General features: G+C 41.2%; 1 protein-coding gene across 2 annotated transcripts in view; it reads left to right on the forward strand.

Annotated features, from left to right (window-relative positions):
• Nucleotides 1-1269: 1269 nt before the first annotated feature.
• The window catches only part of PPM1D (protein phosphatase, Mg2+/Mn2+ dependent 1D), a 58359-nt gene continuing 44539 nt past the window's right edge, over nt 1270-15089 (forward strand). The window contains exon 1 of one of the 2 annotated variants that reach the window (XM_077852356.1): nt 1270-1949. In XM_077852356.1, coding sequence (XP_077708482.1) covers nt 1478-1949 — 472 coding nt within the window. In that variant the 5' untranslated portion in view covers nt 1270-1477. The remainder of the gene's footprint in view (nt 1950-15089) is intronic. The other variant, XM_077852355.1, reaches the window with a different exon arrangement.

Here is a 15089-nt window from a genome sequence, read left to right on the forward strand (position 1 = left end):
CATTTATTTTCTACATAATTGTAGTTTTATGCAATTTAGATTTTCTACATCTTGAGCTGATTCGGTTATTCATTTTTTTTATTGGTACAAATAGTTTGACGATTTGTACTTGTGCCTCCCCCCCCCCCCTTTTTTTGGTGCCAATTGTTTGAACATTTTCCCTACTCCTATTTGTGTTAGTATCATTCCATTTGAGACTCTCAAAAGCCGTACAGGAAAGGGCACACAGGAGAACTGATGGTGAAGTGGCAAGAAGAGTGAACTTTTTTTTCCCTTTTTTTAAAAGTGAACTTTAAACTGATTCACTGAAAGAAAGTTTGCTGCCGGGAACCTACTACCCTGCCTACTGAGGCTTCATTTGTGTAAATCCGTGCAAAGGTTTCAGTACCTAGACTACAAGTTACTGGGCGAAGGGGTGGGGAACATGATAACCAAACTGGTAGAGCACTGGAGCTCCTGGCAGTTCCCCGTAAGCTATTTTCAAGGGATTACTTGAAGTGACACCACCAAAGGGGTAAAACGCTATACCCAGCCAGGGCTTGTAGGAAAAAGTACTGGGTTTAACAAAAGCGGAGACGATCTGTTTAACATTAGTTAAAATATAACCCTTTGTAAAGTCTCCGACGTACCTAGTTATGTGAAACAAGGCCGTTCAGCGGATGGTGGAAAGTTCCTAAGTTTCCTTAACAACACAAACTGGATTTGCCTGCCTCAAACTCCCAGTCGGGTACATCCCACCCAAACCCAGTTCAAGAGATCAACGCTTCTTCCAGCCTGCTCACAAACGACCTTCCAAAAGGGAGGTTTCCCGCCATTTCACTCCAAGGAATGGAAGGTGCCCCCCACCCGCCCCCGCCCCGCTCCTCTACGCTCGGGGGAGGCCCGAGCCTACGCGGCTATCCCCGTAGGCGAGCAGCGCAATGCCGAGGGCGGAGGGCTGCATCACGATCCCGGCGACCGAGCCAAAAAGGTGACAGCTCAAGTTGCTCGGTAAGTGCTCGGCAGGCGACGGAAACCCCCAAAGCGAAGGAGAGAAGCCCAGCCCGCCGCGCGCCGGCCCCGCGCCCGCGCCCGCGCCCGCGCCCGCGCAGGAGGCCGGAGGCCGGAGGCCGGCCGTTGCCGCGAGGAGCGAGGGTTTGGGGCGGAGGGCGGGCTCGCCGCAACTCGACTCCGGATTGGCCGGGCCCGGAGAGCCGAGTGACGACAGCCCGGGAGAACGTCTGATTTGTGTGGTGGGCGCGGGCAGGCGGGGAAGCGCACCGCGCAGGCGCAGCGGCTCGGCTCCTCTCGCCCTAGAGCTCCGGCCCAGCTCTCGCGGACAAGTCCCGACATCGCGCGCCCCCCCTCCGGGACCGCCCCCTCCCCCCTCTCGCCGTCGTCGAAGATAAACAATAGTTGGCCGGCGGGCGCTGAGTGCGTCTCCCGCCGCCGGATTCGGCGGGCTGCGTGGGACCGGCGGGATCCCAGCCAGCCGGCCATGGCGGGGCTGTACTCGCTGGGAGTGAGCGTCTTCTCCGACCAGGGCGGGAGGAAGTACATGGAGGACGTTACTCAGATCGTGGTGGAGCCCGAGCCGACGGCTGAAGAAAAGCCCTGGCCGCGGCGGTCGCTCTCGCAGCCGTCGCCTCCGCGGCCGTCCCCGCCGGCTCCCGCTGGCAGCGAAGTCCCGGGGAAAGGCCCAGCGGCCGCAGCCCGAGAGGCTCGCGACCCTCCCCCGGACGCCGCGGCCTCGCCAGCTCCCGGGCGCTGCTGCCGCCGCCGCTCCTCAGTGGCATTCTTCGCCGTGTGCGACGGGCACGGCGGGCGGGAGGCGGCACAGTTTGCCCGGGAGCATTTGTGGGGTTTCATCAAGAAGCAGAAGGGATTCACGTCGTCCGAGCCGGCGAAGGTTTGCGCTGCCATCCGCAAAGGCTTCCTCGCTTGTCACCTCGCCATGTGGAAGAAACTGGGTAAGTTCGCTGCTGGTTTGCCGCCCGCCTCTTTTTCGGGGCAGTGGAGGGCTCTTCTCGGAGCGCCGGCCCCCGCGTGGGCCCCCGGCTGCGGGAGCGCTACGAAGTGCCCAGTGGTAGAAGCGAAGTGTCCCCTCGGTCCGCTGGCGCTTTCCGGGGCGGAGAGCTGGGCGGAGTAACCTTGGGAGAGATGCGGATGGCCGCGTCCCGCGTCCCGCGTCCCGCATCCCGCGTCCCGCATCCCGCAGCCGCCCCGCGCCGTCCTTCCACCCTCCCGGGATCCAGGGACGCGCGGTCCTCTCCCGGCTTCACTTTTGGTGGTAAGGCTGCGGATACATGTGTTTGAAACCTGGCGCCAGATTTTGGCCAAAAGACGAATTGGAAATGCGTAGCTACCTGGGCCACACGCAAAGGAAGCGGGGGGGGGGGGGGGACGGCAGAAATGAGAGTGCTTCCTTAGAATCTGTCATGATTTTGCTCTTGAAGGACTTGCCCCCGTCGGGTTGCCTCCTACGGTTGGTGTCAGCTCTCCATATTGACCCCAGGCGGCTGGTAGCTGAAGTGTACTAGAAACTAATTTAAGAAGATTAAATGTAGTCATCCAGCAACTTAGTCTTGGGAGGAATGCGGTTGTGTCGAGCATTAAAAAAAAAAAAAAAAAAAAAATGTGTTTAGGGTATTTATGTTTGTACTGCTTATGAACAACAAAAGCGAGGAATGCGCGTTGCTACCTCTTAAGCTGGCCCCACGTTAGGAGTGTGTGTTAACTTCTGGGGCTTTGTAAAAAGCACACTTTCTTTTGTGGTTGTCTTAGCTACTTGCTGTCAGATAGGTCTCACCAGTTACTGGTTAAAAGTTGTTAACTGCTCGTCACAGTAACAAGAGAAAAGAAGCTACGCCAAAAGGAAATAGTGTACTTTCTAAAAAAATTCGTTGGAGTTGTAGTTTCATCTAAACTTCGGATGTTTTCCAAAGCATCCAGTGTTTCTGTACCCAGTAAATGTTATCGTACAGACTTATAACTGCTTATCCATTGCTCTGTATAAATGACAGGAGTCTTCTTTTAGAGACAAGATAATAACTGGTTTAGAAAAAAATCCTCTTGTTTATCGTAGCATAATGTTGCTTTTTTTCTGCAGAGGAACAGAGAAGAGGGTAAAGATTGGTCAAATAATGGAGATCTTTTCTTTTCTTCTTTTCTTTTCTTTTCTCTCTTCTCTTCTCTTCTCTTCTCTTCTCTTCTCTTCTCTTCTCTTCTCTTCTCTTCTCTTCTTTTCTTTTCTTTTCTTCTTTCTTTTCTTTCTTCCGTATTGTCATAGAGTTGTAGACCAGTTCCTTTCAAAGTCTGTTTTCTATTTGCCTGGCTTCCTGCCAAAAATTGTTTGATTGACTCATAGAACAACCAGTCTTCCTGTCAGAGGCGTTTCCCATCCAATCCCAGAGGCCCCTATTATTTGTTTTGTTTTTGTGTAGGCAGAGCAGAGCTGAAAGCACTGCAGTATATTCCAGAAATATGTCATTCCTTTGCCTGCAGGGCAACCGGCAGTGGACACCAAGATAACAAGATAGAGGAAGATTAGACACAAAGAACTATTTACAGGCCTGCTTATTTTGCAGTACTTTTGGAGCAGCATGAATTTATCATATACTTGAGTTAAAAGGATAAAGTATAAACCCTGTTACTTGAGCATTTTAATAAGGCAGGGACCGTGCTGTCAGATGTGAATGTGTATATTTTTTTGACATACACATGCTTTTTGAGTCAAACTTGAACTCCTATGAGGCATGATTTAGAGCTTTGTATACCCAAACAAAAATTTAAGTTTGCTTTGTTCCACAGCTAAGGGTTGTACGCCATCCTCAAAACTCGAATTAAAAAAAAAAAAAAAAAAAAGAAAGCAGTGCTGAGTACGTGAAAGTCTTGACATAAGAGATGGAGGTTTTTAAGAAAAATTGTGCTTCAGTCCCAAATTCATGAGTGGCTCCTCATTTTCTATAATATAAACAAACTCTGCAATTTATAATCCAAGCCCTTCCCATTACAATTTTAGACTCCCTGTTAATTTTATCTGTTAACATTTCTAACACATTAGTCTACTCACTTTTTTCCCAGGGCACATTGAAATATTCCATTTTCTTGAATTCTCCCCCAAAAAAGAATACTGAAAAACTCAATTTCTAAGTCAATGTGTTTTCTTCTGTGAAGACTTGGGTTTCTTTTGGAATATATATATTTTTTCTTTTGGAATTAACCATCCTTTGTGTCTACTTTTGTAGTGCTCGTCAGATTATAGCAGTGCTTCTCAAACTTTTTGCTCTTAGAACCTTTTTTACTCTTAAATGATTGAGGACCCTGAAGAGCTTTTGTTTGTGTGGGCTACATCTGTCACATTAAAACTTAAAGAGAAATTAAAACTGAGGAAATGTAAAAATATTTATTACTATTAAAAATAAATTAAATATATGTTAATATATTTAAGTGAATATACTAGTCATAATTCATTATAACTATTCAATAAGCATTCATTATTAATGTGATTTAAATGAAAAGTCATTCTTCTGAAATACCTAAATAAATATTCTCATATCTGCTTCTGCACTCTGTTGTGCTGTGTTGTCTGGTTGAAGTATATAAAGAAGGCAGCCTCACATATATAGTAGGAAAAGGGAGGAATAGTTTGTAGTGTTTTCAGATAATTCTGGATATTGTATGCCAAAGTAATCATTTCTTATGGTTAGTAAAAAATGGAACCTGAAACCTTATCAAAGGCCTTTTTGTAGTTTTACATTAAAATGCATTGGTCTGTCTTGTACTTTTAAAAAGATTATTTATTTATTTGAGAGGGAAAGGGAGCACAAGCATGGGTGGGGGAGAGGGGGCAGAGGGAGAAGCAGACACCCCTCTTGAGCCTGATGCAGAGGTGGGTCCCAGGTCCCTAGGATCATGACCTGAGTGGAAGGCAGATGCTTAACTGACTGAACCGCCCAGATGCCCCTGTCTTGCACTTTGAATCTTTTACTCGTGTAATTTATGACATGGTACATTAGTCGTTTTGAAAATAGCATTTCACTAAATTATGCAGATCTTCCAAATATTGACGTATTTTATTATGCAATATGAAAGCATTACATTTATCAATATTTCCCAATTAAGATTGGGAAGCTATCAAGTTTACTGTAGTGGATATAGATTTTCCAAAATGTAACTTTTTAAGCAGCAATTAGAAATTTATTACTGGCAACCAATATTAACAGTTGTTTTTCTTGAAGGGAAAGGCTCACTTTGTTTATTTTGAAGAAAAATGTATGCCAAGTGCCCAAATCTTATTAACATAGTTCATCAGTCTTCCAAGTAAAAATGATGGTCCATGAAAATTGGGGTTAGTTCATTTCATAACTTGCAGAGTCAGATGTACTGTTCCTTTAGATAGCCATAATATGTAACTGAAGCCTTTTGTACATACTTCCCTTTTTGTCATTCAGATCGTGAAAAGACGTGTATTCATGGGTGGAGGCTTAATGAAATTAATTTTTATTGCAACATCAAGGACATTCTTAAGTAAAACTGGTTTGCCTTTTTTTTTTTTTTTTTTAAACTATAAGTGGGTGGTTATGGAGAATACAGTGACAACTGTCTCAGTTTGGTGTCACTGCCTTGATTCTTGCTAAGGCACCAGCATTTTACCACTGTTTTTGAAACATCGTTGCAAATGTCAACACAGTGAAAAGGGGAAATAAACTCTTAGAATTATGAAAATAATTTTGGCTTTGTGAAATCCCTGTAAAGATCACACAGACCACTGTGAGATAAACATTATGTTTTATCTGCCTTTCAGGTAAATCCTGAGGTCTTTGGTTGGGTGGAAGTGTCTTAATGTACTTGTAATTAACCTATTAGAGTAGATTCCTTGCTCAAAGTAGCTGCTAGTTTAGTGGAAGTTCTGTGGTTGAAATGAAAAACTAGTAAAATACATACAAGATTTACTATTTTAGCCAATTTTATGTGTACAATTCAGTGGTATTAAGTATATTCACAGTGGTGTGCACCCATCACCACTGTCCATTTTCAGAATTTGTTCATCCCCTATAGAAACTCTGTGACCATTAACTATAATTCCCCATTACTCTCTTTCCAAGCCCTTGGTAACCTCTGTTTTACATTGTGTCACTATGAATTTGCCTATTATAGGTACCTCCTATAAGTGGAATGCATACAATGTTTGTCCATTTGTGTCTTATTTCACTTGGCATAATGTCTTTAAGTTTCATCCAAATTACAGCATGTATCAGAATTTTTTCCTTTTTTTTTTTTTTAAAGATTTATTTATTTATTCATGAGAGACACACATACACATACACGGGGGAGGGGGGTGCAGAGAGGCAGAGACAAAGGAAGAGGGAGAAGCAGGCTCCCTGTAAGGGAGCTGGATTCAGGACTCGATCCCATATCCCAGGTTCATGACCTGAGCCAAAGGCAGATGCTCAACCACTGAGTTACCCAGGTCTCCCGAATTTTTTCCTTTTTAATGGTGAATAGTATTCTATCCTGTGTGTATATGACATTTTGTTTATCCATTCATCTGTTGATGGACATTTTGGGTTGTTTCCACCTTTTGGCTATTGTGAATAATGCTTCTGTGAACAGAGAGGTATGTAATTGACTCTGTTTTCAGTTCTTTTGGGTAGAAACCCTAGAAGTGGAATTAAAGTCCATTTTTTAAAGGGATTTATTATTTTTTATTTTTTAAGAATTTATTTATTTATTCATGAGAAACACAGAGAGAGGGAGAGGCAGAGAGACACAGGCAGAGAAAGCAGCAGGCTCCATTCAGGGAGCCTGACGTGGGACTCCATCCCGGGTCTCCAGGATCACACCCTGGGCTGAAGGCGGCGCTGAACTGCTAAGCCACCCAGGCTGCCCTAAGTCCGGTTTTTAAATGTTATTCTCTTATTTTCATTACTTCTTGATCTATCTCAAGTTGTAACATGCATCTAATATATGTATATTCACCTGTATGTTCTTGTGTTATGCTTGCCTTCTTAGATACCATGTTTTAAAGTTTGTGCTTTTTTAAGGTTTATTTATTTGAAGTAATGTTCTTTTTGCCTCTTTCTTTTGATAGTTCAAAGAAAGTAGTGAACAAATTGCAGTTTTAATTCTTCTGTATTGAACTATGATTTATTTACTCAATATTATCAAGAGAGCCACTGGAAAGATAACAGTATGCTGTTGCAGTAAATGTGATCTTTGATGTGATTGTGGGAAATTTACCACAGTTTTTATAGAGAAATATGATATACAGAATTTTTTTTTGCGGTACTAAGTGTTCCTTACTTCGCCTTAGTTTTGATTTTCAATATTATTAAGCAGTGTCAATATTTCAGAAATTGCTAGAGAGAGGGTATGTGTGTGGCATGCATGTATTACTTTTGCTGGTATAAAATGATTCCAAAATAATAAAATGCAGGTAATTAATATATTAAAAAAAGATTTAAAAAATTTTCCTTTTTGGGATCCCTGGGTAGCGCAGCGGTTTGGCGCCTGCCTTTGGCCCAGGGCGTGATCCTGGAGACCCGGGATCGAATCCCACATCGGGCTCCCGGTGCATGGAGCCTGTTTCTCCCTCTGCCTATGTCTCTGCCTCTCTCTCTCTCTGTGTGACTATCATAAAAAAATAATAATAATAAAATAAAATAAAATAAAATTTTCCTTTTTTTGGGATCCCTGCGTGGCTCAGCAGGTTTAGTGCCTGCCTTCGGCCCAGGGCATGATCCTGGAGTCCCAGGATCCAGTCCCATATCGGGCTCCCTGCATGGAGCCTGCTTTTCCCTCTGCCTGTGTCTCTGCCTCTCTTGCTCTCACTGTGTCTCTCATGAATAAATAAATAAAATCTTAAATTTTTTTTCCCTTTTTTTGATTACATTTTTAATTTTAATTACAGTTTAGTTAAAATAAAGTGGAAATTTTGTTAACTTAGTTTGACTGAGGATCAGAGCACGTACTTTAAAGAATATGACCAAAGGAATTATGAAGGAACTGGTCTTATCCTAAATTGTTTTGGGGTAGCTTAAAACAACAGAAATTTATTCTCTCATGGTTCTGGAGGCCAGAAGTCTGACATCAAGGTAATAGCCTCCGTTTTAGAGGCTCTGAGGGAGAATCTGTTCCATGTTCTCTCCTAGCTTCTGGTGGCTGCCAGCAATCCTTGTCATTTCTTGGCTTGTAGATGTATTTTCCTATTCTCCACTGTCTTTATATCACCTCCTCTGTGTCTTTTCCCCTTCTCTTTTAAGGACACTTGTTTTTGGGTTTAGGGCCCACTATAATCCAGGATGATCTCTTAAGATCTTTAACCTAATTAGATCTGCAAAGACCCTTTTCCCAAATAAGGTCACATTCACAGGTTCTACGTGGACCTATCTTTCATGGGGGAGAAGGGACCATCCAACCCACTACAAGACAAGGATTTTTATATTATCTCAGATTATCTTCCTGCAAAATACTTATTCATTACAAGGGGGGAAAGATTAGTGGAGAAACCTGGTAGATATCACCTTATCTGGGGATCCCTGGGTGGCTCAGTGGTTTAGCACCTGGTCTTCGGACCAGGGTGTGATCCTGGAGACCTGGGATTGAGTCCCATCAGGCTCTCTGCATGGAGCCTGCTTCTCTCTCTGCTTGTGTCTCTGCCAATCTCTCTCTCTCTCTCTCTCTCTCTCTCTCTCTCTCTGTGTGTGTGTCTCTCTCATGAATAAGTGAATAAAATCTTAAAAAAAAAAAAAGATACCACCTTATCAAGTGACCAATGGTAGCATCATTTTTAAGGGTAAATTGAAATTATATACTGCCTGCAATGAGAAGATCATATTTAACACTTCTGTGATATTCCTGCCAAAAATGCATAGTCCAAATACAAACATGAAGAAACATGAAACAAACCCAAATGGAGAGACATTCTTGAAATGATTGGTCTAGTACTCTTAAAAAGCATCAAGGAAACAGAATTGTTCCAGATTGAAAAACTAAAAAAACATGATGAGTAAATATAATAAAGAGGTCCTGAATTTTATGCTTTCATTATAAAGCATATTACTAGGATAATTGATAAAAGTTTGAATGAGATATATAGATTAGATGTAGATTCCTGATTTTGATTGTTGATTGTGGGTATGTAGGAGAGAGAATGCCCTTGTTTGTAGGAATTAGATAATGTAAGTGTATTTGGGAGTGATAGTAGCATATCTCATTGGCCATTTAGTTTCTATCAGTTCAAGAAAAAGAAATTCTTTGAATTATTCATGCAAAAAAGAAAAAGCAAACCTAAAGTAACAGGTCTTGGAAAGATCAAAGCCTGGATATCTCCAGGAATTTATTTTATTTTATTTTATTTTATTTTATTTTATTTTATTTTATTTTATTTTATTTTATTTTATTTTTAAGATTTTATTTATTTATTCATGATAGTCACAGAGAGAGAGAGAGAGGCAGAGACACAGGCAGAGGGAGAAGCAGGCTCCATGCACCGGGAGCCCGATGTGGGATTCGATCCCAGGTCTCCAGGATCGCGCCCTGGGCCAAAGGCAGGCGCCAAACCGCTGTGCCACCCAGGGATCCCTCTCCAGGAATTTAGATAGTAGTTTCATCAGGGCCTTGCTACTGCACACATACCAGATAGCTAAGGCTATGTTTATTTTTTTCACTAAAGAGGATAAATCAGAAACAGCAGCTGCATTTAGGATCACCGTTTGAATATAATCCATTGTCATTTTCCAAGAGCAATCAGACTTTTGCAGTGGTCAAACTACAGAATTAAATTTGTAGGATCTCCATTTCTGCTTTTTGTTTTATTTTATTTTATTTTATTTTTTAAATCTTTTTTTTAAAATTTTTATTTATTTATGATAGTCACACACACACATAGAGAGAGAGAGAGGCAGAGACATAGGCAGAGGGAGAAGCAGGCTCCATGCACCGGGAGCCCGACGTGGGATTTGATCCCGGGTCTCCAGGATCGTGCCCTGGGCCAAAGGCAGGCGCCAAACCACTGCGCCACCCAGGGATCCCCTGCTTTTTGTTTTAATGGTGACAGCCAATCTTTGTGATTCTTCGAGAGGTGGGGTAATGTTTTAATTTACTATTTTGGAGGAGAGTATCTTTGGTGAGGTGCTCTAAAATCTTACACTTAGCCTTTTTTGCTGACCCGTCAATTACGAGGTATGAGGGGAAGCTATTTGTTGCTGCTGTTATTTGGGGACTAAACTACTAAGATAGGTTTGGGATTCCACTGAGTCTGATGTAGACTGGATTCAAAATCTTACTTAGTACTTGACCTCCATCAGCCTAGCTCTTGACCAGTGGACTGTGGTTTTGTTTTATAGCTCCAGAATTATCTTAAAGCCTCAGCTGTTACTCAATGATGTGGGTATTTCTCTTTTCTCAGTGTACAACTACATGTAAAAATGGCCATATACCATTTTGAGGAAGATTAACAGTACTCCTTAAACTAAACTTGGAAAGTTTTTTGGTTTTTCTTTGTTTTGTTTTGTTTTGCTTTTGGTTCTTTGAATCAAATAAGGCCTTGTGAGTGACCATTCTTAAGATCCATTTTTTTCTACTGTCCTGATGTCAATTAGGTAAGGTAACCCTACCAGCTTTGCTTTGGGTTATTAAGTATTACTATCTGATCTGTCACCTCCAGGTTCTCCCATCCCCACACAGATCAAGGAACCAATTTTATTTTCACCCTCTTTCATTCCTTGCCTAGAGAGAAGAGTCAATAAAATGTGTTTAAAAGATTTTGATATTACCTAATTGTTTCCATAAGCATTTATATTGAAGAAAGTGGGGCAGCCCAGGTGGCTCAGCGGTTTAGCGCCGCCTTCTGCCCAGGGTGTGATCCTGGAGACCCAGGATCGAGTCTCACATTGGGCTCCCTGCGTTGGAGCCTGCTTCTCCCTCTGCCTGTGTTTCTTCCTCTCTCTCTGTGTCTCTCTTGAATAAATAAATAAAACCTTGAAAAAAGAGAATTGAAGACAGTCATCTGAACCTTTCATGGGAGTGGATATGTGGGATTCATATGCATGTAATAGAGTAATTATTTCCTCTGTTTCACTGTGTTCGTTTTCTAGAGCTGCTGTAACAAAGTACTGAAACTTGGTTGACTTAAAAAAGATTTATTATCTCAGTTTTGGAGGCCTAAAGTTCAAAATCTAGGTGTTGGCAGGACTATGCTCTCTCTCTACTCAACTCTGAAAGCTCTAAGGGAGACTTCTGGCTTCTGGTGTTTACTGGCAATCCCTGGCATTCCCTGACTTGTAGGTGTGTCATCATTCTAGTACTCTAGTCCCATGGTCATCTTCTCCCTATGTATATTTACATTATCTTCCTTCTTTGTGTTTGTCTTTGTGTTAGAATATTCCCTTTTTTTACGGGAACACCAGTCATATTGGGTCAGGACCCACCCTAATCTTATTTTAACTTGATTACCTCCCTAAAAACCGTATTTCCAAATAAGGTCACATCCTGAGGTACTGGGTGTTGGGACTTCAGATATCTTTTTTGGAGAGATACAATTTAATTCATAATCCATTATACCAAATCATATCAGTCAGTCATAACAAATTTGTTATGACAAATTTGTTTGACAGAGTCATATGCCTGAGGCCAGGTTTCAATGTTTGCATTAGCTGAACCAGAAAAGTTTTATTACCACAGTTCTAAGCTAGTATGCTAACTACAGACTATTTATCTGTTTACTATTTATTTAATGATAAGGCCAGCCCTTATCTTACCACTGTATACCGTGGGCTAGTTTGTTACCATATGGAATATGAATGAGAGTCCTGAAGCCTTCTATCCCTTACTGGTTCAGTAACTAAATGACATTTTTCTGTGGGTTAGTCGCCTATAGCCTCCTATTTGTGATACAAATTTTATATTACAGTTCTTTGAAAGCAACACTAACTTGGTCTACATTAAGGAAGGAAGGGAACATGGGAGTTTATTGGAAGGACATTGGGTAGATCACAGAATTAACTGAAGATTAAACCAGGTCTCGGGAGTGGACATAACCAGAGTAGTGAATACGCATTGAAAGGTTTGAATCTGGGCTGCCTGGATGGCTCAGTGGTTGAGCATCTGCCTTTGGCTCAGGTCTTGATCCCAGGATCCTGGGATTGAGTCTAGCTTTGGGCTCCCCGCAGGGAGCCTGCTTCTCCCTCTGCCGGTGTCTCTTACCTCTCTCTGTGTGTCTCTCATGAATAAATACATAAAATCTTTTAAAATTAAAAAAAAAAAAGAGAAAGATTTGAATCTCTGAGGTGGATCAACGCCACAGTTTTCTGGCATTGTGCCTTTAAAAAAGACACAAATATCTGAGTCTGATTTAGGTTAGGTCATTTGCCTACCTCTAGGCTAGGAGCAAGCAAGTTTTTCAGTTGCATTAGAGGAAGACTGCATACAGTGGAAGCTATGTACTCCAGAACAAAAATTGGGATGCTAGAACTAGAGGGAATGGGGGGGTGCTAGACAGGTGCACACTATATTTAGTACTGTAAATAAGGGCTCAAGTGAAAGCCACATAGCTTTATGCTTCATCTGGATTATTCCCTCAGGAAAAAAATTCTCAAAGCTGAATTATTTGTTGAAAGAATGTACATCTGATGGTTGTAGGTACTTGTTTTCAAATTGCTTTTCTGAAGGCTTTTAAATCTTACTACTTTGGCATTAGAATTCTGTAACAACCCTTAGCACAGTGATTGGAGTATGTTGTATTGCCTGGGGTTGATGAATCTCAGATTTTCCACTTATTACCTTTATGACCTTGGGTGAAACTTCTCTTATCTGGAGCATCCTCATCTCTAAAATAAAGATGATGGTAGTACTTACTTATCTCCTGAGAGTTAGATAACTTGGTATATATTATTTGGTACATGGTAAATACACGACTACTCCAAGTTTTAAACTTATCACAAAGAACTTATACATTCTGTACTTATTTATAGTAGTTTTATTTCATTCAGAAATTTCATAGTTTTATTATAAAATTTATTAGTCTTTGTTTTAATGGCTCATACATATTTTCTTGTTTAAAGATACTTAGAATTCATGTACTATCTTTTTAATACGCTCCTAGTTTTAAGTCATTTTTTAGAAATTTAAAGATTAACATGTTAATCTTTGTTTCTACTGTAAAGTAGAAACAAGGAAGACAAATTAGAAAGATGTTGATTACTTAATACATAAATTTATTGCAGTTTTAATCAGAACCTCAACAGAGTTTGCTTTTTTAAAAATTTATTTATTTGATAGAGAGAGAACGAGTGGGAGGGGTAGAGGGGGAGAAAGAGAGAGAGAGAGAGAGAATCTCAAGCAGATTCCACTCTGAGCTTGGAACCAGATGCAGGACTTCATCTCACAACTCTGAGATCATGACCTGAGCCTAAACCAAGAGTCTGGCGCCTAAATGACTATCCTGCCCAGGTGCCCCAGGGTTCTTTTTTTTAAAATTTCCAAGTTACTTCTAAAGTTTATTTGGAAAATTTTTTGAATATTGAAAAAGAATAATAATTTTAGGATCCTTAAACTCCCAATTAATGAAAATAGCCATAAATAGAGTGCTTGCTTCAGCAGCACATATACTAATAACCATAAATAGATTAGTTAGTGTAGAAGTCTAGAAAAAGGTTAGGCAAAATGTAACATGATAAAAGATTGACTTTTCAAATGAAGAAAGCATGGATTGTTCAATATTTTTAGATCTTTGCAGAATAGTTCTTTGTAGATATTAAGGTTTTTGACCAAAAACATGATTTAAATGTTAATATTGTATATTTGAATATCCTTTAAAAAAAGATTTATTTATTTATTTATTCATGATAGACAGAGAGAGAGAGAGGGGCAGAGACACAGAAGGAGGGAGAAGCAGGCTCCATGCCGGGAGCCCGACATGGGACTCAATCCTGGGACTCCAGGATTGTGCCCTGGGCCAAAGGCAGGTGCTAAACTGCTGAGCCACCCAGGGATCCCCTCCTTTTTTTTTTTTTAAAGCTCTTTTTCTTCTTTTCTGTCTTGTTTTAGGTGCCTTTTGCAAACAGCTGGTAAATTTTATTTTCTGAATGTGCTTTAAAAACCTTTCTTTCCAGGAGTTCACCTCATTAATACTTATCGTGATAATAGATTTTTAATTTTTTAGCTTCTTAACTACAAAACAGAATCTATTATAATTTGAAAAGAAAAGGTTTTAGCAAGAGCTATTGTTAATCCACAAAATAGCTGAAAGGGTTAAAGAAACATTCAACACACTCTAGGCTGAGGTTCTAGGAGTAATATCTGTAACCAAACTGGGAAACTAGGTGGGCTGGGGGAGCTGTATGCTGTGATCTATGCCTGCAAAATTGATGCCTTCTTCCAGCTGCTGCTGCCTTTTTTTTTTTTTTTTTTTTAACTTTAAACAAGTTGTGAAATATAACATAGTATACATATAGAAAAGGCCATAAAACATAAATGTATACTTCAATGAAGACTTGTAAAATGAACACCATATGGTTAAGAAAGAGAACGTTGCCTATACTACAGAAGCTCCCATATGTCTTTTCTCATCTCATATTATTATCGTCTCTCAAAGGATAACCATCATCCTGACTTCTGTGGCTATAGTTTTAGGGACTTACTTGTTTTTTTATTTATTCATGAGAGACACAGAGAGAGAGAGGCAGAGACATAGGCAGAGGGAGAAGCAGGCTCCCTGCAGGGAGCATGATGTGGGACTGGATCCCAGATCCCGGTATCATGCCCTAAGCCAAAGGCAGATGCCCAACCACTGAGCCACCCAGGCATCACTTTTTTTCCCTTTAAAAAAAAAAAATTTTTTTACTAATTTATTTAAGAGAGAGTAAGCACAAGCAGGGAGGAGGGGCAGAGGGAGAGGGAGAAGCAGGCTCTCCACTGAGCAGGGAGCCCAATGAGGGGCTCCATCCCAGGACCCTGAGCTCATGACTTGGGTCAAAGGTAGACACACTTAATCAACTGAGCTACCTAGGTGCCCAACTTCTTCTCTTCTCTTCTCTTCTCTTCTCTTCTCTTCTCTTCTCTTCTCTTCTCTTCTCTTCTCTTCTCTTCTCTTCTTTTTTTTTTAAGAT

This window comes from Canis aureus, chromosome 16 (genome assembly GCF_053574225.1).
Source record: "Canis aureus isolate CA01 chromosome 16, VMU_Caureus_v.1.0, whole genome shotgun sequence".
Classification (NCBI taxonomy): Eukaryota; Metazoa; Chordata; class Mammalia; order Carnivora; family Canidae; genus Canis; species Canis aureus.